At 47.0% G+C, this 24,683-nt stretch overlaps 1 protein-coding gene across 8 annotated transcripts; it reads left to right on the forward strand.

Annotated features, from left to right (window-relative positions):
* Positions 1-24,451, forward strand: Meaf6 (MYST/Esa1 associated factor 6). Of its 8 annotated transcripts, XR_003736248.2 has the most exons (9): positions 1-143; positions 1,054-1,169; positions 5,700-5,787; positions 5,936-5,981; positions 18,137-18,329; positions 22,179-22,208; positions 22,313-22,370; positions 22,979-23,012; positions 23,843-24,451. XR_003736248.2 is itself a non-coding variant. In XM_028885452.2 (8 exons), the coding sequence occupies exons 1-8, from the start codon at positions 54-56 to the stop codon at positions 23,849-23,851; spliced, it is 606 nt and encodes a 201-aa protein (XP_028741285.1). In that variant the 5' UTR covers positions 1-53; the 3' UTR covers positions 23,852-24,451. The 8 variants fall into 8 exon arrangements, 3 of the variants coding, with proteins under 3 accessions (XP_028741285.1, XP_028741287.1, XP_028741286.1); XR_005090906.1 differs by lacking the exon at positions 22,313-22,370 and having other exon boundaries at positions 18,776-22,208; XM_028885452.2 differs by lacking the exon at positions 22,313-22,370.
* The last annotated feature ends 232 nt before the right edge of the window (positions 24,452-24,683 follow it).

Consider the following 24,683-nt stretch of genomic DNA (forward strand, 5'->3'; position numbering starts at 1 on the left):
AGGGTCCGCCTACCGGTCGCGCGCCGCCGCCTCCGCCGCCGCTTGAGCCCAACATGGCGATGCACAACAAGACGGCGCCGCCGCAGATCCCAGACACCCGGCGGGAGCTGGCCGAGCTGGTGAAGCGGAAGCAGGAGCTGGCGGTGAGTGGCCGGGGCCGGGGCGCCGTCCCCGCCTGGCCTCGCAGGCCGCTCCGGAGGCGAAGGCGGCGGGCGGCCGGGGTCCGGGTGCTCTGGGCGGCCGGGCGCGGCGCGGTTCCCTGTGGCGGCGCGGCTCCCGGCCTGCGCTCGGCGGGGCGGGGCGGGGCGGCGAGGGCGCGGGAAGGGCGAGAGGCAGGAGGCGGGGACGACGCTCCGGCCCGGCTTGGCGGGTGGGAGGGAGGCTGCTAGACCCCGGCCTGGAGAGGATTTGGGAGCGTGCCGGGTGGGTATCCGCACGGCGGATGGCACGGGCGGCGCGTTTCAATGGCCGGAGAACGTGGTGTATCTGAGGATGCCAGGAAGGGGGCTGGCGGGAGACGCAGGACGCAGTCAAGGGAATTTGGAATGGTGACGCGCACCGGGAGCCGCCGGCACCCTGGTGGCTGAGCCCTCCAGGCTCCCGCCTTTTGCATCGAGCATCCGGGAGGCAATGCTCACCTGAAGCTGCCCTTCCAGGTTTCCATAGCAACCGGCATCCGCTGCGGGCGGCCTTTCCAGAGCTAGCGGGGAGGGAGCAGTTGATGTAGAAAAGATGATTTTGAAAAGCTCTTCACTCCTCTCTCTGCTGGTAGGGACACATTTAGTGAGTGAGAGTAGAGAGAGCTCACATTCTGTCTCATCCCTGCTCATGATAGCTAGGTTTCCCTCTGAAGTAAATGCAAAATGTTGCATGTGTGTGCATTTTCTGAGGTCAGACTACACATTCCATTTCTATTTATAAAAGGGTCTATTACCTCCACTCCTCCACAGAAATGGTTCAGTGTGGGTAAGCTTGACTTTACAGAGTCTGTGTCCAGATCTCAGTTGGCTCATGCTTCATGCTTGCTTCTCCGTGTCTCTTTTCATCACCTAGGAAACACTTGCAAACTTGGAGAGACAGATCTATGCTTTTGAAGGAAGCTACCTGGAAGACACTCAGATGTATGGCAATATTATCCGTGGCTGGGATCGGTATCTGACCAATCAAAAGTGAGTGTCGGAATCTAGTAGTATCCGTTTTATCCCCTACTAATATTTATCTGTAGGGTTTTTATTTTGTTTTCTTTTTTTAAAACATGGTCTTACCATGTAGCCCTGGCTAACCTGGAACTTAGTAAGTAGTTCAGGCGACCTCAGACTCACAGATTAATTACAAAGCTCCTTCTCCCTCTGACTCCCAATTGCTGGATTTAAGAGTACGGATTGCCATTGCACAGCTTGGGATGTTCTTGGTATCCTTTTTGCAGGGTGTCGGTAATAGAGTCGCAGTGTGAAATGAGGTCTAAGCTTGAACTTGAACTCTGACCCTGCCATTGCTTCAGGGAGTAACCTTGGACAAAGCCCATATTTGTGACTAGGGAAAGTCGGGCCCACGGTGCAGGCGTGTATAGGTGTAAATGAAACACAGCATGTGACTTAACTGTTTTCCACATTTAATCAACCATGATACCCAATTACGAATTTTGCTATAACTATATGCTAATTGTGTCATTATTGATTTGGTAATATGATTATATAAAAATTTCTAAACTTGTGAGAATTTTTCAAATCTCACAGATTGAGATGATGTAATGCGTGATCAGTTTGTATTTTCCCCATATATCCATGAGTTGCTAACTTATCGTGGGTGCAAGCTCTAATATATGAAACTATCTATGTGTGCTTAAAATTTTTTATTTTGAAATAGTTGCAGATTCACACAGGAAGCTGCAAAAACAACAGATAGGTCTTGTATGTTCTTCACACAGTTTTCTCTGGTGGCTACGTTTTATGTAACTCAAGTAGTACATTATCAAAATCAGGAAACGGATATTGGCATGTTGTGTGTGTATAGTTGTATTTTATCATATGTGCATAGCCACAAGATGTAAAACTAGGCCCAGGAGTCATGGCTCAGTGGGTAAAAGCTCTTGCTGTGCACACCTGATGGCCTGAGTTCAGTTCCCAGAACCTGTGTTAAGACCTTCTCTGTCAGGGGACAGGAGTTTGACCCCCAGCACCCATGCCAGGTGCTTTACAACTACCTGTAACACCAGCTATCCTGGATTATGCAGCGCTGTCAAAATAACAAGATCCACTCTGACTCAGCAAGGTAGAACCACAAGGGCCAACGGTGGTGCTGGTGCTGGTGCTGGTGCTGGTGCTGGTGCTGGTGCTGGTGCTGGTGCTGGTGCATGCCAGCCTTTAATCCCAGCACTTGAGAGGCAGAGACAGACAGATCTCGACGATGAGTTCAAGGCCAGCCTGGTCTACAGAGTGAGTTCCAGGACAGCCAGGGTAACACAGAAAAACCCTGTCTTGAAAAACCAAAAAAAAAAAAAAATGCAGAACTGTTTTGTTCATCATGAAGATCTCCTTCATGTTGCTCCTTTAGTTACGTTTCTGCCTCCCGGTACTTATCTGCCCTGTTAACCATTGAAAATTGAGCCACTTATATCATGAATCTCTGCACCTAAGTATACTAACAGTTACCTCCTGAGAAGAATAGGACATTTCTGCATGTAACTCTGATGCTCATAGCTTAAATATTAACACTGATTCCTTCAGCTTTCCTTCAGTTGTCCCTAAAATGCTTTACCACTTTTTTTTTTTTGGATCCTGGGTCCAGTTACTTTCAACAGTTATGTCTCACTATATTTTTGTCTGTTTGTTTTTGGTTTGTCGAGACAGGGTTTCTCTGTAGCTTTGCGCCTTTCCTGGAACTCACTCTGTAGCCCAGGCTGGCCTCGAACTCACAGAGATCCACCTGCCTCTGCCTCCCGAGTGCTAGGATTAAAAGCATGCGCCACCACTGCCCAGCTAATGTTCCCTTTCTTGGCTTATAAAACTATTAAATTGTTTTTCTCCATGGGGGATAAAACGTGCTTATGTCTTAACGTGTGTGTAGAGCACAAGAAAACTTGAGGGAGTTAGTTTTCTTCTGCCTGGAATTAACTCAAGTCCTCAGGCTTGATAGCCAGTGCCTTTGCCTGCTAAGTCATTTTACTGGCCCATCTTTTGCTTGAGACAGGAGACCTATGGTTGCTTGTGAGTGTTGGGATTCCAGGCATGTGCCATCATGTCTGGTTGTTTTCTTTTTTCTTTCTTTCTTTCTTTTTTTTCTTTTTTGAGACAGGGTTTCTCTGTGTAGTTTTGGTGCCTGTCCTGGATCTCGCTCTGTAGACCAGGCTGGCCTCGAACTCACAGAGATCCGCCTGGCCCTGCCTCCCGAGTGCTGGGATTAAAGGCGTGCGCCACCACAGCCCAGCCTGTCTAATTGTTTTCTGATCTTGCTCAGTTATAGAGTTGGAGTGTTTGGATTTGGTGCTGTCACTTTGACTGTTAGAGGCTTTTTGGTTTTTTTGAGACAGGGGTGTACAAGGTAGCTCAGGTTGTCCTGGAACTCACTCTGTAGACCATGCTGGCCTTGAACTCAGAGATTCATCTGCCCCTGCCTCCCAAATGCTGGGATTAAAGATGTGTACCATTATACCTGGCAGAAACTTTTTAAAAACTTATTATTTTTTAATATACTTATTTATGAGACTAGGCTTCAATATGTAGGCCAGGCTAGCCTGTAACTCACAGAGCTCCATCCGCTTCTGCTTCCTGAATGGAATTTATGCACCACCATGCCCGCCTATAGTCACTTTTTTTTTTTTTTTGAGACAAGTCTTCTCTGTGTAACAGCCCTGGCTGTCCTGGAACTTGCTTTGTAGACCAGGATGATCTTGAACTCACAGAGATCTGCATGAGTGCCAGGATCAAAGGTGTGCGTCGTCGTCGTCGTCGTCGTCGTCGTCGTCGTCGTCGTCGTCGTCGTCGTCACCACCACCACCCTGCTATAGTCATTTTTTTTTTTTTTTTTTGGTTTTTCGAGATGCTATAGTCATTTTAAAAACATTGTTTATTTTATATATATGGGGGTTGTGTCTGCATGTATGTTTATATACCACATGTGGCCTAATGCCCTCGGAGGCCAGAAGATAACATCTGATCTTCTGAGGCCGGAGTTGCAGACATTTGTGAGCTGCTGTGTGGTTGCTGGGAATTAAACGTGGGTCCTTTGGAGGAGCAGCCAGTGCTCATAACCGCTGAGCTCATCTTTCCAGCCCCCATTGTATTTTTTCAATCATTTTTTTGATTGAAAAAGTTTGCCACTGGCTAAAGTGGTACATGCCCTTAATCCTGGCACTTAGGAGGTAGAAGCAGGAGTTTCAGTATGAGTTCGAGGCTAGCATGGTCTGCACATTTAGTTCTAGGCCAGCCAAGACTGCATAGTGAGACCCTGTCTAAAGAACAAAAATTTGTTTATCGTGTGATGTGGGTGGGGGTCTGCATGTGCCACAGTGTGTGATCAGAGGACAGCTTTGTGGAATTGGTTCTTTCTTTCCACCTTTACATGGTGTCTTAGAGTTTCTATTGCTGTGAAAAGATATCATGACCACAGCAACTCTTATAAAGAAAACATTTAATTGAGGTAGCAGCTTAGTGCCTTTCCTATCTTGTCAGCCCCTGCACTAGACATTTTTGACAATAAGCGTTATCATAAATGTATACTAAAATAGAGTGGGAAGCGGGATTGGGTTGGGCAGGCCAGGCTACTGATCCTGCAATAGTGCTGGTTGGTGTTATCATGCCAGGCATGTCCTGGGGTCTCCTGTATGGTGATATTTTATTTGTGCTGAAATGTGATTTTATTTGTATGCTAATAAATAAAGTTGCCTGGGAGTCAGAGCTAATAGCAAGCCATCACAGAAGTCTGGCAGTGGTAGCACACGCTCTTAATCTGATCACATGGCAGGCAAAGTGTCTGTGTGTTCAAGGACACAGCCAGCATGGTGACACACACCTTTAATCCAAGTACCAACCATAGAGACCTGGAGGTCTGTAAAGACAGGCAGTGACAAGGAATTCATGTGGTTGAGAAGGCAGAACAGAAAGGCAATAAAAAGATGGGCCACACAGGAGAAGATCTCTCTCTCAGGGGAAGGATGGCAGCGAGTGGTAAGCCAGAGGCTATTCGCTAGTGCTCTGACCTCTTGGGCTTTTAACTCTGTGTTTGGCTCTGTGTTTCTTATTTAACGAGACTGTTTAGAATTACATCTACACTCCTGAGCTTCTTCAAACAAACAGGTGAAGATAGAATCATGACATTGTGTATAAAGCCACTAGAATAATCTCACCTCCCACAGTGGAAAGTGTTGGTGTTTGTAGGCATTCAACATGAGGTTTGTTTTGGCCAATTATGTGGATCAGAGGTGTTCCTGATTGAACTTGGTTAAAAGAAAAAAAAGTGGGGCTGGGGAATTGGTGCAGCAGGTGAAGGTGCTTTCTGCAGCCTCGCCACCTGAGTTCAGTCACTTGAGGTAAAAGGAGAGAACTGACTTGGCAAGGTTGTCCTCTGACCCCCCTCCATGCACACATGCATCCCCCCCCACACACCATTCACGAACACAATAACAATCCGTAACTTTGCATCTGCCTTAGGCACCCAGTTTGAGTGGAAGTCATAGCTTGGTACTTGTCTCTGTGTTTTAGAAACTCCAATAGCAAAAACGACCGGAGGAACCGGAAGTTCAAGGAGGCTGAACGGCTCTTCAGCAAATCCTCAGTCACGTCGGCAGCTGTAAGTGGTGGTGGTGGCGGTGGTGGCAGTGGCGGGTGTGCCTGCCTGTGGCCCTTTATTGAGGAATGTGGACTTTCCCTTCCCCCGTGTGGGTTGGTGTCTTGGGGTATGTGGTCACTTGTCTGGTAACCAGTGACTTGTCTTTTAGGCAGTAAGTGCCTTGGCAGGAGTTCAGGACCAGCTCATCGAAAAGAGTGAGTCTGTTTTTTACCTTCTTTATCCGTTTATTTTAAAGCAGCCATAGGCCCTAAGTTAACTCTGGTTTACCCAGCTGAGTCCCTGAGGACTGCATCTTCTATGGTTTTCTCTTGCTTCTGGAAGTTGGGAGGCCTTTGGGCACCTTCCCCAAGTCTTTTTTTTTTTTTTTTTTGGTTTTGGGGGTGGGGTCTTGCTATATAATCTGTCTGACATGTGGCTCGTACTTGTCCCAGTCAGACATACACCTGCCTCTGCCTCCCGCTTGCTGTGATTGAAGGCCTGTGCCACTTTTCTCCAGGGAAGAACCCAGTGGCCTTCTGCCACTTCTTTCCCATGAAGCTGGGCTGGAGATACTGAAAGACCCCATGCTCTGACACTGCCACAGTAGGGCTTAAATTCCTAGGAATTCTGTTTGTTTTTTTGAGATAGTCCCTTCTAATTCGTGCTGACCTGAACCTGCTAATAACTGAGGCTGGTCACAACTTCCTGGCCTTCCTCCTGCTGTTTTCTGAGTGCTGGGATCATAGGCATGTGTCATGGTCCGCTGGGAGGACTTTTCCAATAAGTCACTTAGATCTGGAGCAATGACTCAGTGGTGAAGAGTGCCTACCGATGGTGCAGAGGACCTGGGTTTGGATCCTAGCACCAATATGGTGCCTCACAACAGCCGTAACTCTAGTCCCAGAGGATTGGTTTCCCTCTTCTGGCCTGTGAGGACACCTGTATGGATGTGGTGTACGTAAATTCGGGCAGGCACACACACATAGATACAAATATATTAATAAAAAAAACCTATATAGCTGGATGTGGTGGCATACACCTTAAACCCAGCACTTGGGAGGTAGACTCAGGCTGATCTGAGTTTAAGACCAGCCTAGGCTACATAGTGAGACCCGGTCTTAGTTTTCTATTGCTGTGACAAGCCACTGTAACCAGAGCAACTTGTAGAAGAAAGAGTTTATCTGGAGCTTACAGTTTCAGAGGGTTTGAGTCCATGACTGTCATGGTGGGGAGCATGGTGGTAGGTAGGCAGGCATGGTGCTGGAGCAGTAGCTAAGAGCTCACATCTTGAGACATAACCAGAGGCAGAGAGAGACAGAGGGACAGAGAGACAGACAGACAGACAGACAGACACTGGGGATTTGAGGTAGAGAGAGAAACATTGGGAATGGCTTCTGAACCCTGAAAGCTTATCCCTAGTAACAGACCCCCTCTAACAAGGCCACACCTTCTAATCCTTCCCACACAATTCCACCAACTGGGGACCAATTTTTCACATAGGTGAGCCTCTGGGGACCATTCTCATTCAAACAACACAGACAAAACACTGTCTATCTCAAAGCAGAGTAACAGCAAGTAATTTAATAGGAAATTTCAAGTGTACCAGATAAATCCCTGGTGCTCAACTTAGGGGACTCTAAGGGTATATCTGTGTATCCTTAAATGCAGAAGGGAGAGTGGATACTGTTTTCTTACACAGGTCATTTCTGTGTGGAAGGCAGGTCTGATGTAAAAAACAGCTGGCGTTTGTGTAGGCTGCTGTAGGTTTTCAGTGCTCTGTCCTGTTGTGGGATCAGAGCCCTGCTTTGGGGGCAGGGATAAGTGGAAAGGGGATTTTGGTAGCTTGGACCTGAGAGTCACTCAGTGACTTCAGTTATTAGCTCTGTGTAGATTTCTCTCCCAGCCAGACTCTCCTATGCCTTGGTCCTGCCTATCCCAGAGTCATTTCCATTTAGAGTCAAATTCCAACTTTCAGAAGCTTTCCTTCCAGCTTCTTACCCTGTCCTTATCTTATTCCTGTCCTTCCCTTTCCCAGAACCCCCCTGCACAGTATCTTGATGCCTGTCTGACTACCTCATCAGCTGCTGCAAAGTCTTTAAATTTGAGACAGGTTCTCACTGCATAGCCTAGGCTATGCTTGAACTTAGGTATTATACCTGATTTTCTAAAGGATGTATACTGACCAGCCGTTCTTTGAAATTACCCAGCGCTTAGCCACCTGCCTGTAGTACATGGTTGGTATTGCCTGGGTTTTACTCTGTGTCAGCTTAGTTTTGACTGAACAGTTTTGTGCTTTGGTCTTGTAAAACATTTTTATTTTATGTTTGTGTATAAATGTTTTTTCTGCATGTATATATATGCATCACATGTGTGTCTGATGCCTGCAAAGTCCAGAAGACTGCATCAGACCCCCTGAACTGAAGTTAAGAATGGTTGTAGCCACCATGTGGGTGCTGGGAGATAAACTCTGGTCCTCTGGAAGAGCAGCTGGTGCTCTTTACCATGGAGTCATCTCTCCAGCCTTTGTCTCTGTGTTTTGTAAGAGGATGTTGCAGATGCTTTTCCTCTGCTGACTGTTGGCCTCCTCCTTCAGGACTGGTTTTCCCTGGACAACTAGTTGTCTTGTTTGTTTTGGTTTTTTGAGTCTCCATCTCACTGTGTAGCCCAGGCTGGCCTGGAACTCAGAAACCCCCTGCCTCTGCCTTCCAAGTGGTAGGATTAAAGGCATTGTTTCTGCTTCCTTTGGCTCCGTACATTTGCCTACTAGAAAGAGGGTGGATTTGCATGGCCCCTAAAGAGGAATTTTGTGTAAGTTGTGAAGCATCTTTGGGCATTGTAGTGGAAAGAATATAGTAAAAGGAGAAGCAAGCAGGTGGATTTTCACCTCGCTGACGAGGCAGGGGCAGCAGGTGCTGCTGCGTGTTCCTTCTCACAGAATTGCTCTTTACTCCAAGGCTCAGTGCTATAGGGCTTCTCTTCCTCCTGGAAACCTGCCCTCCATCAGAAGTCACAGCCTCTCTGTCACCCTTCCTTTGATGGAGCGTGTAGACTTCCTCATCCTTGCTCAGTTTTCCATCAGTGACAAACAGGCTCTCGTGTCTCCTCTGCAGCGCTGTCTGTGGGACATTGACTCGAAGTTGCACAGTCCTTGCGTTTCCATGAGCTAAGGAAGGGAACTCTAGTTTGTATTTTAATAGCATGCTTGTCCGTCAGGTATCATCAACAGACTTGTCCTTCTGCAGCACAGCCTTGGGCTGGGACTTGTTCTGTGGTGTAGAGCATTTTTTCTAGCATGTGTGAAGCCTAGAGTTTGACCCCAGCATTGTAAATCCACAGCTGAAATGCAGTTCCTGAAAGAGAGTCCGTCTTTTTTTCCCCTTTGAGCCTTTTGAGACAGGGTCTCAGATAGGCTGGCCTGAAACTCAGTATACAGCCAAGGATGACCTTGAACTTACTTATGTGAATGTTGGACTGATAACGTGCATGTGCACACACATGTGCCCCGTAGCCTGGTTCATGTGGTGCTGGGGATTGAACCCAGGGCTCTGAGTACAGTGACGAGCACTTTACTGAGCTACATCCCCAACCAGTTCTCATGGTTCCTGATGTCCATATGGGTCCTTTGGACTGTGCCATTGCCTTGGGTACCAGTTTATCAGAGAGGAGACCTAGGTGAGTTCTCTCTTCTTGGGCTTTGAGCAGGTAGGTGGCCATTGAGTGAGCTGGAGTGGGGCGATGTTTTCGTGGTACTCCTGGAGCAGAGGCTGCTGATGGACAGCCAGCTTCCGGTGTCTTTTCAGAATGGGAGTTCCAGCAGAGTTTGCCTTTGCCTCCTGTCTTGCAGATTCTAGTCTTTCCAGCCCCTGCTGACTCAGTCCTTGACTGGCCTGTCACCCTGCTGTGGTCCAAGGCTCTGTGGGCTCCTGTCCTGCCGAGATCCCTTTGTCTCCCATCAGCATTTTCAACAATTGACTTTAGACAAGATCTTTAGGGGCTGGAGAGATGGTTCAGTGGTTAAGAGCATTGGTTCCTTTTCCAGAGGACCTGGGTTCAATTCCCAGCACCCATATGACAGCTCACAACTCTAACTCCAGTTCCAGGGGACCTGACATCCTCACACAGACATACATGCATGCAAAACACCAATGCAAGTGAAATTAAAAAAAAAAAAAAGAATTAATTAATTAAAAAAAGAAATGATCTTTATATATGTATTTAATACATGCTATTATAAACAGAAGCTTATTAGTACAATTGAAACCACGCTGTGGCTGAAACAGGCCTTGAGCTTGTAATCCGCCTGCCTCCGGAGTAGCTGGGATTTCAGTCCTAACCAGGCCCCTGTATTTTACTCAGTAGTCCAGTTTTAGGAAAAAACTGACTCATTTCTGTGAGGCCACATAGTGTGAATTAAGTGTGGACCTGGACCGTGTTCTCCTGGTTTGAATCTTCACCCTCTGTCTAGATGTATAAACCTCATGGGATTGTTAAATGATAAATAACCACAGTATTTGATCGGGGAATCCAAGTGTGGCTTATCTGTTTCATTCACCTTTCAATTCTCTTAGAAATGATTTTTTGGGGGGAAGGGCTCATAGCTGTGTCCCCTGTCCCCTTCCCCCGCGAGGGTCTACAGGCAGTTCATGGTTGCCGGGAGAGGGAGAGACTTCTTCAGTGGCTAGTCCCTGTTAAGTTGCCTGTGCTCCTGTAAGACCCCTCCTCCCCCGCTGCTCTTTTAACTCCAGTTAAGCTCACGGGAGCACCAACAATGTCAAAAGCAACAATGGTGATGGAAAGGGAGTGATGGGTAGGTTGGCGCAGGAAGTACTGACTTTCATACCTGTGCATCCCTATGCTGTGTCTTCTTCCTGCCCTCCCGCACGCCCCTCTAGCTGCTTCCTCCCCCCTCCCCAGGGAGAGCCTGATTCTGCTTTCTTGGCACTGTTTTCTGTCATCTCTTGTAGCCCCAGCTCCTCAAAGATGCAGATGCCTTCTTCCTCGCATGATCCCTTTTCTAGTTTCTTTCTTTTCCTTTTTTTTCTTTTTTTGGTTTTTCGAGACAGGGTTTCTCTGTGTAACTTTGCGCCTTTCCTGGAACTCACTTGGTAGCCCAGGTTGGCCACGAACTCACAGAGATCCGCCTGGCTCTGCCTCCGAGTGCTGGGATTAAAGGCCACCATCATCCGGCCCTTTTCTGGTTTCTTAACCTACAAACACACACGTGTTAACACATACACATTAATTATACAGAACTTTAAGTTTGGATTCCTCACAGTGGTGTTTGTCTTTTTGAGTCTGGCTTATTTAGTTGAGCATGCTGATTTCCAGTGGCATCCACTTTCCTACAGATATCATTCATATACCATTCTCTATCCATCCATGTGTTGGCGGACATCGGAGCTGGCTCAGCTCCCCAGCTACTGTGAGCAGATACCTATGTGCTATGTGGATTAGAGTCCTTCGGGAGTGGTATAACTGGGCCATGTGGTGGTCTGTTTTTACTGATTTGAGAACCCTCCATACTTACTCCTGTAGTGGCCGTACACTGCTCCTCACCCCAGCCCCCAGCAATGACCACGGGTCCTTCTTTCCCAGCGTTCTCACCAGCATTTGTTGTCATATTTCTGAGTCAGGGTACTCACTATGCAGCACTGGCTGTCCTGGAACTTGCTGTATGGACCAGGCTGGCTTCTCACAGAGATCTCCTGCCTTGGCCTCCTGAGTGCTGAGATCAAAGGTGTGCTCCCCTATTCCCGGCCAGTTTGTATTCCTTCTTTTGACAGCTGCCTTCAGTTCATTAGCCCATTTTTTGATCAGATGACTTGGGTTTTTGGTGTGTAATTTTTGCAGTTTTTAAAAAAAAAACATATATTCACGAGAGAGAGAGAGAGAGAGAGAGAGAGAGAGAGAGAGAGAGAGAGAGATTGATTATTCATGTATAATTGTGTGTACATGTGGAAGCTAGAAGAAGACATTAGGTGTACTCCTAGAACTCTGCCTAGTTCTTTGAGGCAGAGTCTCTCCTTAAACCCAAGGCTTGTATTTTCTCTGCTTGGCTGGAAAGCACCAAACCCCAGCACCCGCATTTCCACCTGCAGAGCTGACCTGTTCCGTGGTTCTGGAATCTGAGCTCTGGTCCTCCTGACTGTATAGCAAGTGCTCTTAATCACTCAGTCATTTCCTTCAGCCCCCCCCCCCATTAAATAAAAACAAAACTAAAACATCTGGATATTAATTTCATATGTGAAGATGGCAAAGATATCCCCCCCTCATTCTGTAGTCTGTCCTTCACTCTGGTGCTTCCTGCACCCTGGAGGCTTCTTATTCTTTATATCCCACTTGTCAATTCTTGGGGTCCTGTGCAGAAAGTTCTTGCATTTGCCTATATCTTTAAAATATATATGTGTGTGTATTGTTTTTATGTGTATAATATGTGGCGGGTAGCGGTGGGGTCTTCGGGAGTACATTGCCCCAGGAGGCCAGAGAGGGGTATTGGATTCTCTGGAGCTGGAGTTCCATGTGATTGTGGAGTCCTGACTTAGGTGCTAGGAACTCAGTCCTCTACAGGAACCAGTAGCTTAACTGCTGAGTGGTCTGCAGCCCAGGTGATCGCCTGGGCCTGTATCTTCAGGGGTTCTCCCCAAGCGATTTCAAAGCTTCAAGTCTTGTGTGAACCGCTGTGATCTCTGATGACCTGGTGTCTGCTGTGTGAGAGCTACAGATCTAGCTTCATTCTCCTGCATGTGCTACAGAGGCTGTTCTCTAGCCATTGACAGCTTTATCAGAGTGGGCTGTGATTGTGTGGGCTTCTTTCCAGGTCCTCTGTTCTAGCCCATGGATCTGCATATCTGTTTCATTTCTGCCTGTACCATGCTCGTTTTGTTACTCTGGCTTTATAATGTAATTTGAGATCAGGTACTTACAGCATTTTTTTTTTCCTGCTGAAGACTGATCTAGCTGTTTGGGGTCTTTTGTACTTCCATATGAACATTAGGATTTTTTTAAAAAATAATTCTGTGAAGAATGTCCAGGATTTTGATGGGGTTGCATTGGGAATTTGCAGATCACTTTTGGTAATAGTCACATGTTAGTCTTCATGAACCCTTCCAGTCCATTTGTTTTTCAGTGTCTTAACGGTTTCTTGTTTGTTTGCTTTTTTTTTTTTTTTTTTTGAGATGGAACAGTTTTACTGTGTGTCCCTGCCTGGCCTGGAACTCTACATAGATAGATCTGGCTAGCATTGAACAGGGAGATCTACCTACCCTGCCTCCTGACTGCTGGGATTAAAGACATGAGCTACCACTACCAGAAGAGTGTCTTAAAGTTTCAGTTGTAGGCATCTTTCAGATGCTAGGCTAGGTTTGTTTATTTATTTAATTTTAGTTTTTTGATTGGGTTTGTCTTCGTAGCCCTGGGTGTCCTGGAACTCGCTCTGAAGACCAAGCTGGCCTCAAATGCACCGAGATCACCTGCCTCTGCCTCCTGAGTGCTGGGATTAAAGGCATGTGCTACCACACCGGGCCTCATTTTATCTTAAAAAAAAAAAAAAAGACTTAAAATTTATTTGTATTTTATATGTATAGATATTTTGTCTATATATATGTGCACCACATGCACACAATGCTAGATGTCAGGTCCCCTGGAACTGTAGTTATAGATGGTTGTGAGCTGCCATGTAGGTGCTGGGAACCAAACCCAGGTCCTCTGCAAGAGCAGCCAGTGTTCTTTTTTGTTTGTTTGTTTTTTGTTTTTCAAGACAGGGTTTCTCTGGAGCTTTGGAGCCTGTCCTGGAACTCACTTGTAGACCAGGCTGGCCTCGAACTCACAGAGATCTGCATGTCTCTGCCTCCCGAGTGCTGGGATTAAAGGCATAAGGCATGCGCCACCACCTCCCAGCTGCAGCCAGTGTTCTTAGGTGCTGAACCATCTCCCCAGCCTGTTGCATCTTTCTGAGGTGAGGTCTCAATGTGTTGCTCAGGCTGGTCTGGCACAAACAGAACTTCTCTCTGCATAGAATCGTCTCATTAACCTCGTCAGGGATCAGCTGACCTTAACATTAGGCTTCATCCGGCCTGAGCTCGCTTCTCTCGAGCTGTTTATCCTTAGCCCATGAGCATGAGCAGCGCTGTGCTGATGACTGTAGCTTTGGGAAGGTAAGTTTTAAAATCCTTTCTGCCTCTTTCATTAGTTCATTTATTTCAAGAGAGGGTCCTGTTCTGTAGTCTGGGCTGGTGTTGAATTCATGGTCTTCCTCCCTCAGTTTCGTGAGTGTTGTGATTACAGGTGTGTGCCAACACCCAGCTCCTGTGGCAAATTATATGTGGGATCAGATGCTTTTCCAGTCCTATGTAGCTCCATGACTCTGGAGCTCCCTCTCCTGGTACTTTCCTGAATCGTGTTCAGTTAGTTCCATCATTTCTGAGGTCTGGCTGTTTTACTTTTTAGGGGGCGGTGAAGTGTGTTGGGGGACTGTGTTTATATGTGTTCCATGGCCTGCATGTGAACAGCTTTTGGGAGTTGATTCTCCCTCTCCCAAAGGCTTTAGGGATCGATCACAGGTTATCAGGCTTCCACAGGAAACACTTCCACCTGCTAAGACATCTTGCTGGGCTCTTCTGCTTTAAAAAAAATTTTTTTTTCTAATGTGTTTTTGAGATAAGGTCTCTTATGTAGTTCCGGCTGGCCTTGAACTCCTGATCCTCCTTCCTGAGGCTTCCCAGCTCTGGGATTACAGATATACGCCACTATTCCACACCTTCTGTTTTACTTTTTTAAAAATTTATTTATTTTTATTTTATGTGTACTGGTGTTTTGCCATGGTGTCAGGTCCCCTGGAACTGGAGTTACAAACAGTTATGAACTGACATGTGGGTGCTGGGAATTGAACCCTGGTCCTCTGGAAGAGCAGCCAGTGCTCTTAACCACTGAACTATGGTGATAGATTGTGTATCCTAATAAACTTTGCCTGAAGATCAAGGAACAGAACAAGCCACTAGATTAAACTAGAAGCCAGGCAGTGGTGGTACACCCCTTTAATCCCAATACTTGAGAGTCATATGCCTCTAATCCCAGCACTAGGAAAGTTGAGACAGGAAATGACATGGCTGGGCAAAGAAAGATATATGAGGTGTGAGGAGACAGGAACTAAAGCCTTTTTGGCTGAGGAGGCTTTTTTGGTGAAGTCTTTTGGCTGAGGAAAGCTTTTCAGGCTGAGGAGTCCTAGAAGTAAGAGGTGGCTAATTCCTTTGTCTCTCTGATTCAGGCAAATTTATTAGGGTACACAGTATATCACCACACTGAACCATCTCTCCAACCCCTTTACGCTATTTTTTAATGTGTGTGTGTGTGTGTGTGTGTGTGTGTGTGTGTGTACACACACGTGCACGTATAGATTGGAGGACAACTTCAGATGTTAGTCCTTACCTGTTGACTGCTTTTTCTTTGGGCTGACAACTCACAAAAAATGACATGGAGACTTATTATTAATTATGAAAGTTCAGCCTATAGCTTAATCTTGTCCCAATAGCTCTTATAACTTAAATTAACCCATTTATATTCATCTATGTTTTGCCTTGTGGCTTTTTAACCTCTCTACCATCTTGCGCCTCCTGTTTTCTCTCCGTGTTGTGTCGTCGTCCATCCGTCTGTCTGTGTCGTGTCATGTGTCGTCCCCCCCACCCCCCAGGCATGCCTGGAAGTCCTGCTTAACCTCTTCCTGTCTAGCAAATGGCCATTCAGCTCATTATTAAATCAATCAGAAGGTGTCTTGGCAAAGACACATTTCACAGTGTACAAAAAGATTATACCATCCACTTTATATGATACATGTAGTTCTCCACTATACTACATATGCCATGCATGTTGGCTTGAGGGCTTCCAGGAATTCTCCTGTTTCAGCTGGAGTTACAAATGCATACTTCGGTGTCCAGCTTTATGTAGGTTCTAGGAACCCAAACGTAGGTCCTTGCTCTTACGTGTCAAGTGCTTTACCTACTGAGCCAGCTACTCAGCCCCTTCTGGCTTTTTGCTTTTTAAAAAAAATGTGTTTTTATTTTATGTGCATTTGAAAAGCATGCAAAAGAGTTAGAGACAGCCCTGCTCCCATTGTTAGGAGCCCCACAAGAACAGTAAGCTACACAACCATAACATATATGCAGAGGACCAGCTCAGATCCGTGCAGGCTCCATGATTGTCGCTGCAGTCTCTGCGAGCCCCTGTGAGCCCTGGTGAGCTGATTCTGTGGGTTTTCTTGTGGTGTCCTGGACCCCTACGTCTCCTACAATCCTTCATCCTTGTCTTCCGATGGATTCCCCAAGCTCCGCCTAATGTTCGGCTGTGGGTCTCTCCATCTGCTCCCATCAGTTGCTGGATGAAGCCTCTCTGATGATGATTATGCTAGGCTCCAGTCTATAAGTACAGCCAAATACCATTAGGCATCATTTCACTGACTTTTTCCCCCAGTTTATTTGGTTCTATCCTAGGTTTCTGGGCTATCCAGCTTCTGGTTCCTGGCCCTCCAGGCAGTGTCAGGCATGGGCTCCCTCTCCTCGTGAAATGGGTCTCAAGTTGGACCAGTCATTGGTTGGCCACTCCTACAAGTTCTATGCCACCTCTGCCCCAGCCCATCTTACAGACAGGACAAATTGTAGGTCGAACAGTTCGTGGCTGGGTTGGTGTCCCAGTCCCTCCACTGGAAGCCTTGCCTGGGTATAGAAGATGGCTGAACGCACGTGGCTCCTGAAGCGCTATTTTAAAATTGGTGATTTAGGGCTGGAGAGATGGCTCAGCCATTAAAGGCTAGGCTCACAACCAAAAATAAAATTGGTGATTTATGTCAGTTGAAGAACATAAATCACTACTTTGTTCCAGCGTCCTTGGGCTGGTGGTCTAGCTTACTGGCTGGGTTCAGTAGCCGGGATTGCCAAAGATGGAGGGTGGGATATCATTGTGGGACATGCCCGTAATCTCAGCATCCAGGAGGTGTGGGTAGGAAGATCAGAAGTTGCAGATGGGTGTGTGTGTGCTGTTTAGTGGGTAAACGCACTTGAAGCCAAGCCTGATGACGTGAGTCATGAGAGGTGGGAGGGGAGAACGGACTCCCTCCGTTGTGCTCTGGTTTCCTCCTACTTGCTATGGATATTAGTTATTTTTTGTTGCTGTAATGAAATACCATGACCAAAAGTGACTAATGGAAGAAAGTATATTTTGGCTTCCTTTATGGTTCGAGAACGGGTTTCCTGTGCAGGAAGCTGGCTGGTTATATTTTGTCACACTTGAAGCAAGAAGTGGGGTGAAGCTCTCTACCCCCCAAGTCTACCCCTTTGGCAGACTTCCTCCTGCAGATTATACACCATTCCAAGCTACTCCCCCACCACAAAACAGGTGAGCCTGTGGGGACATTTCCAGTCAGCCCCCTGCCTCGGCACCCCCAGAATACACCTAAGTCAGTAAAATGTGATTTGAAAAGGAGGGGGGCTGGAGATTCAGCTGTTAGATTGTTGATGCTTCTGCAGAGGACCCTGGGTCACTTCCCAGCATCCATGTCTGGCGGCCTGTAACAGCTGCTCCGGGAGCCCTGATGTCTCCGCGCCTCCGCAGACGCCAGTATTCCACTGCCCGTAGCCCTGCCCGCACACACATCTGTAGAATTTAAAAGTGAGCTCAGGCATATCTTTTGAAAAAGTTCAGAGGTGTCCTCTGTGACCTAGGGAGTTCAAGGCCTGAGTTACATAGGACCTTCTCTACCCCCTCACCTCCCCCAAAAAAGATCTAAAACCTCAGTAATTCAGGGATTGGACTAGACTCTCCTCCTCAGTGGGTGCCTTTTCTTTGTTTGTTTGTTTATTTTTAATTTATTTGTTATTTTTAATCATTTGTGTGTCTGTATGGGGATATGTGCAGGTGAACGCAGGCACCCAAGGAGAGGTGTTGGCTGTCCTGGAACTGAAGCTCCAGGTGGTGAGCCCCATGCCGTGGGTTCTGGGGATTAGACTCAGGTCCTCTGCCAGAGCAGTACATGCTCTTAACCTTGGAGTCATTTATCCAGCTCTTCCCGCCTCCCACCACTCTTTAAAGAAAGACAGGCTTCTCCGCTGCTCTGCAGTTTTGCCAGGTCATCATCCCCCCTCTCCAGGTGAAATTCTTCTCTCTTCAGCACACTGTATGTTACACAGCCCTCATGTAGTGGGATGGGGCTCTGTGTGGTATTCTCGTTTGTCTCCAGCAATGTTCCGGGTAGCATGGTTTCCAGGAATTCTCCAGCTTTGATACTGTATCTTCTCTGTCTATGGGCCTACAAGCAAACGTCTGCTGATGACAGGAATTTGGGGAATACTGCTCAGGTTTTTGGGACCTGTTTTCTTTCCTCTAGGGGAACCAGGAAGTGGGACCGAAAGTGATACTTCTCCAGACTTTCACAATCAGGAGAACGAGCCCGCCCCGGAAGACCCTGAGGACCTGGACGGGTCTGTTCAGGGAGTGAAGCCCCAGAAGGCTGCCTCTTCTACCTCCTCAGGGAGCCACCACAGCAGCCACAAAAAACGGAAGAATAAAAACCGGCACAGGTTAGTGGCAAGGTCCCACACAGTCCCAGAGTTCTCGTGACTACTGGGAGGGACTCAGTTGGAATGAACATGCCTGGACACGCACGGCCTCACACTTTGGGTGGCAGAGATGTTTTTTGGTACAAGGCAAGTGGGCTGGTGTTGTCTGAGGGGGGAGTGGGTGGCAATAGAGAGGCCCCGAGGAATCAGTGGGAGTCGCTAGGGTGGAATGTGACTCCTTTAAGCCACCCGACACGGTGAGCTTTGGGACCTTTGCTAAGAGGAAAAGGAGAATAGAAAGGAGTCCTTGCAAAGTGACCCTGGCTGTTGGGGAGCTGCGGCCTGGGGTAGAGAGTTCTTTGAATCCTGGGCCCTGCCTGCTCCTAGGAGAGCTCAGTTGACGTGCCATTCTCTGACTTTTTCAATGTGGGTTTGGTTTTGATTGTTCTGACTTTTCTATTTTGTAGTTCTCTGAGTACGCTGCCTTCAGATACGGGGAAACACTAAAAGTCGCTAAGCGCGAGCGTTCCTTCGTAGGAACCGTCTGAGTGAGCACTGCTACTTTGGCAGTGGGAAGTGAGATGGGAGTGACCCCAGTGGACAGAGAGGTCAGGTGTCTCAGGGACGTTAGTGGTCACTCTGCCTGGGTTTGTATGCTAATGCTGGGCCTTAGCTCAGAGGGGATGAGTCTGTAGAACAAGGGGCTCTCCTCCCTCTTGGTCTCGGAAGCCTGAACACTAGGGGTGAAGGGGGTGTGCAGGGCTGCGTGGGGCTCCCGTCCTCTGGTTGGCTGACGAGTGACATTGCTTCAGAAGCCTGTGGGGCGGCCCTTCCTGCACTTGAGGTGTTGCACTTGGACTTCATAGACCTGGCACTGTGGGTAATAGAGAATTAAATTGAACTGGTTTAATCCTTTGTCATCAACAGATTCTTGAATCTTTTTAAGTTTTTCTTGTTTTTTAAATTGCAGAAATAGTGTTTCCTCCCAATAAATAGTGCTGAATGACTGCCGCTTTACGTTTTTCTACAAACCCAAACCCACTGTGCTAATGTGAACTCTAGCAAGGAACAGCCAAGAACTGCCCTACCGTCTTGCTACGGCTGTAGGTTATTGGAGTGTTGTGGTAGGCAGAGACCCATACTCCTATGAAAGAGTATTTTATGGGCTGGGGAGATGGCGCAGTCTGTAAAGTGCCTGCTCTGCTGGCCTGAGGACCTGAGTTCTAATCCCAGCACCATGTCAAAGTACTCAGTGAGTTGTGCATGTCTGTAACTCCAGCACTGGGGACATTGAGAACCGGGGGGCTTGCTGGCCAGCCAGTCTAATAGAAGTGATGGGACCCTTTCTCAAAAAGTACATGGAGACACCCAGCATCGACCTTTGGCCTCCAGATGCACACACGTGTTTACACATGTATATAGCACATGCACACAGATTGACAAGATAATTGAGCATTTTCTTCTGTGTTGTTTTTATCACGTTTATCTTACTGTCATTTTGGTGATTCTGTTCCTATTTCAGAGTGTCTAGAGCAGGGAGGACGTTATTGACAGTCCCTGGGACTGCACCACTGGCCAGTGTCCTCTAGACCGCTGCTTCCATGTACCATCTCCTTGGCACTAGTGATAGGATCAGCTCTTGACTGCTGGAAACCTCTAGAGAAGCATTCCATTGAATTTTGTCCTTGCAGGTTTCTAGGAACAACTCCACAGGATAACACTTCTTCCTTATCCCTCCCTTCCCTGGCCCCAGGAATGAATTCCTTCCAGAAACACTCTAGCATTTAGAAAGACCGTTTTGGGCACCGTTCTCATAAGGGGCTAGTCCTGCTCAGAAGGTGGACCGAGTTTTCATCTCCAGAAGCCCCGTCTGTCTGATCCCCCCAAGCCTCGCCTGCTCATTTGCCCCCAAAGGCCAGTGGCACCGAGTTGCATTGTGTCTTAGGAGCTGGGGCCAGGACTTCCCGAAGTGGCACCTCAGTGGGCTAGGGCTGTTGGAGTCCTGCTCCCTGTGCACACTCGAGGGCGGGGTGGGGCACTTCATCCGGACACTCTGGGGAGGGGCCACCCAGAACAGTGCTTCCTTCTCTGCTCTTCGGTGGCCCGTGTAGTCAGGCCATGGTGACAAGATGTCTGAGGACTTGCCACATGCCAGACACCGTTGAGGAGAAGCAGGAGGAAGTACTTGGACTTACCTTCTCCTGGGATATGAAAATCCATCAAGGACACCCCACCCCCCACCCCCCACCCGCCCCCTTTCACCCCAGGCTGGGGATTGAATGCAGAGCTTCATGTATGCTAGTCAAATGAAAATCGCTAGTTTTCTGAATTCTTACATTTTACATGTCTGAACAAGCTAAGGCTTTATTTTTGGTTGTGAGCCTAGCCTTTAACGGCTGAGCCATCTCTCCAGCCCAGTCCCACTGTCTTTAAAGACAAAAGAGTAACTATTAGCTGCTCTTAGAGGTTTTTACTATTCTGTTGCACCCAAGATTTGTTTTTGTGGATGGTTGCTTGTTTCTTTGTAAGACGGGTTTATTATGTAGCCCTGGCTGGCCTCAGACTACTTTCTTCTGCCTTAGCCTCCTGAATGCTGGGATTGTCAGGGATTGCCATGCCTGCCACCAAACCCAAGTTTGGCTAATAGATACACTTTTATTTATGTATGTATCTGTTTCCACTACTAGGGATTGAACCCAGCGTGCACCTACCAGTCAGCCACACCCCCAGCTGACACCATCCATTTTAATTTGTGAAGGTTGCATCAGTTTGAGAGGAAAGCATTTTACAAGTCCTGCTTGTCTGCTGGTGTGTGTGCCCAGGAAGGTCCCACGGGAAGTGGTTTTATAGGGTTGCTGACACTCGGCTCTCCTGTGATGCTCACAAACACAGTCTAAAGAGCGGAATAGCCAGTCAGTGCTGTCTGGCTGCCTGTCTGCAGTCTGAAAGGTGTCAGAGCCAGCCAGGAGCTGGAGTCACCTGCCAGGCCGATGCTTGCTGTGGACATCTGTGCAGATGTGGCCTGTCAGCCCTGACAGCGCAGAACGGCCTCCTCTGCTGTGTGCCCACGGGGCTCAGTAGACCCCGGCACTCCTTAGTTGCTGCGCTGATGTAAACAGTTGGCTGCCATGCTGGGTGAGGTGTCACATGCTTGCAATTGCAATACTTGGAGGCTGAGGCAGGAGGACAGCAAGTTTGAGACCAGTGTGGGCTATATTGCCAGACCCTCCTCATCTCATTAAAAACAAAAAGACCATTGACCTGCCCTCGCCAGTTTAGGAGGCGGGTTTGTGAGAGAGAGGACTGTCAGGATATTTGTGCGGTCAGCATATGGCTTCCAGGAGGAACCCTGCAGCGGGAGCTGGTGGCACTGGACATGTTTACAACACGAACTTGAACAAAAAGTTACATGTTTTGCTGTTATCAAAATGCAAAGTGTTTTGTTTTAATGACAATATGTTATGCCTACTTCTAGCACCTTCTGCTGTATGGCTAAACCTCTCTCCCCTCTGCCCCCTCCCTCGCCTCCCCCTCCTTCCCTCACTTCTAATGCCCTAATTCTGTTTCAGTCCAGATATCTTAGCAGTTCTAACCCCGAGTCTGGCAGCTAACCCCGAGGCTGTGGCTTCCTGGGTGCTCTAACACAGCCGCTTGCCCCCCCTAGCTGTTCTCTGCTCTGGTCTCCGCTGCGGGAAGGGAATCCCCCTGACCACACAGTCTTTGGTGCTTTGATGTTTGAATCCTTATGGCTTAAGAGTCTTAAAGCTGACTTTTGTTTCCACAAATCTTGCTAGGATGGCTAATCGACTAATTTATTCAATTAGTATATTAATTTCTACTGCTTTCTTCCTCTCCAATGCTGCCCCTCAGCCCGTCTGGCATGTTTGATTATGACTTTGAGTAAGTTTGATCTGCATTAGTGTTTGTACTGTGTTGTTTAGTGTGTAGACCCGGGATGCCGTTCTGAGACCTTTCTAACCCATAGTTTGTCTGTTTGATTGTAGGTATGTATATTAGGTTAGGCTGGGAAGTTTTTTTTAAAAACAGAAAAACGTGATGGAGGTAACATTTTATTTAATAACTTAAGCAAAATTAAGTAAACTTCACTTTTATGCATTTTAATTTCTTTTTAAATAGATAACCTGTACTTTTAATTCATATTTAAATTGATTTTCTGGCTTTGCTTTGTAAGGAGTTTCGTAGCTTAAGATTTTGATATTTTGCTTTGAAAAGATTGAAAAATTGAAATTCTTGTAATTTCTTTTGTGTTTCATATCCAGAAACACAAACTCCTAGTCTGTTTGCTGCTGGTCACTGCCTGTCTCAGAACCCGTCAGTGACATAGACACAGAGCTAACACATTGACCTGAGCATGCCTCTTAATCCAGTTCTCCTAATTCTGCAATAGTTTTTATTTAAGAATTATGGCTTTTGTAACTGCTGTCTATTTCTTTTTTTAGTCACCTCAGTTTGCCTTATGGCCAAAGTATCTGCTCGTATTTTTTAATACTGGCTTAATATCTGAGGAAACAGCTAAATGATGCCGTAGTCTAATGGAGACTGTGGCCTTTAATTGAGTAGCTTTTGTGATAGCTGTGCCCTGTGAAGTAGCTGCTTGTGCCCTGACTCTGGAGGTAAAGTGGAAATCTCTTCTGTTTCTCCCACCGCAGGATTGATCTGAAGTTAAACAAAAAGCCCCGAGCTGTAAGTATCCGCCAGGCCACTCAGAGGCTGCCACTGTTTGGTTTTTAAAACAAATTGGTTTTGGTGGGTTCTGACAGGGCTCATCCGTGCTGGACAAGGGCCCAGTCAGGGGCTGACGGGCTTGTAGGTAATTTTGGTTTTCAGAGTCTGGATGTCCCTAGTCTAGGATCAAGCTGGTTTCTTGACTCTGAGGGTCCCTCTGGATGCTCCCGCTACCTGGTGTTCTTCACTCAAATGCTTTAGAACGGGCGTGGTGGTGGCACACACACCTTTGATCCCAGCATCCAGGAGGCAGAGGCAGGCGATCTCTGTGAGTTCGAGGCCAGTCTGGTCTACAGAGTGAGTTCTAGGACAGCCAGAGCTGTTACACAGAGAAATCCTGTCTTGAAAAAACCAAAAATCCACAAAACCCAGCAAAAACAATTAGAGAATGAGTCACACATTTTTATTGAAGAAAACTGTTCTTCGATTAATTCATGCTAAATTATTAATGTTGGCTCTTTTTTGGCTGGTGAGCTAGTGAGCAGAATTGAAATTTCCATTGGTGGTCTTTTAGGCCTCAGAGGTGGATCACTGCACTTGTGAAATGCAGTGTATTATACCTGAACTAGAACTTTTAGCTACACAGAAATTCAGTTGTTTATGATATTTTTTAAAATGTGTATTCTATAGATTTACTAAGTTAAGACCATTTTCACCCAGCTGTATAATGTTCTTTGAGCATATTCCCCCTAAGATTTAGTTTATTATATGTATACATATATATACACACACACATATATTTGCTCAAACCAGGCTGTATGTTGTGACTTCTGTTTCTCTCTCTTTAGGACTATTAGAAGACTTGTTAGCAGCAGCTTCCGGCTGTGGAGCCCTGCTTCCCCTCTGACCTCACACAGCGACAAATGTCCCTCACCTGACTGTGGCCATCCGCCTCTGCTCCCCCAGACCCAGTGCCTGCAACTGGCTAGTCTGTCCTAACCGTAGTGACGAGTCCTTTCTATAAGACTGGGTCATTCCTTGTCATCCGGTAGTAGCAGAGCAGCGGAAGATCTGTCCTTGGTCCTAGTCCCCACGGGTGGCTAACTGTGCATTTCTCCCTTCTTAGAATGAATGTCTCCCCCCAAACTGGCTGGCACCAGCTCCATCTGTGACCCCACCCCCGCCCCCCATCGAGAAGTGCACATCTCTGATTTTGTGTTACGCTGAAGTAGAACCCAGGTTCCTTTGCAGATGGAGGCTGTACATATCTGCCATTCTTTTGTTTTGTTTTGTGTTGTATTATTTTTTTATTGTTGTTTTTACCATCTGATTTTCTTTTGGGACATTTTGTGATGCCTGTACCTTCCTGTTGACACATCTGATCATCTGTTTCATGTGCTGTCAATATTCATAACTGAAACTAAAGTGGCTTTCTAGAAGTAAATGGGCAACTTGGCTCTTTGGCTTTTTGATTTCTGCAGGGGGAAGGTAGAGAGTGTTTAATGATGGCCTGTTGGGAGCAGTCTCGTGTTTGAGGAACAAGAAAACTGAAAAACATATGTCATACTCGTAGAACAGACATTTTGACTTCTTTGTAGAAATAAAATTTCCTTGCCTTCCATTTCTCATGCTTTCCTTTTAAGCCTGAGATTTTCTTTTCATCGTGTGTCTGTCTCTGTCTCTCTCTCT

Source organism: Peromyscus leucopus, chromosome 2, assembly GCF_004664715.2.
Source record: "Peromyscus leucopus breed LL Stock chromosome 2, UCI_PerLeu_2.1, whole genome shotgun sequence".
Classification (NCBI taxonomy): Eukaryota; Metazoa; Chordata; class Mammalia; order Rodentia; family Cricetidae; genus Peromyscus; species Peromyscus leucopus.

What these genes read in the sequence shown, in the direction of transcription:
- Meaf6 (XM_028885452.2), top strand. Translation starts at nt 54, where the DNA reads ATGGCGATGCACAACAAGACGGCGCCGCCGCAGATCCCAGACACCCGG. An exon ending in CCTCAGTCACGTCGGCAGCT is followed by an intron (nt 5,788 to 5,935) that starts GTAAGTGGTGGT and finishes CTTGTCTTTTAG; the next exon opens with GCAGTAAGTGCCTTGGCAGG. An exon ending in AAGAATAAAAACCGGCACAG is followed by an intron (nt 18,330 to 22,178) that starts GTTAGTGGCAAG and finishes GCTGCCCCTCAG; the next exon opens with CCCGTCTGGCATGTTTGATT.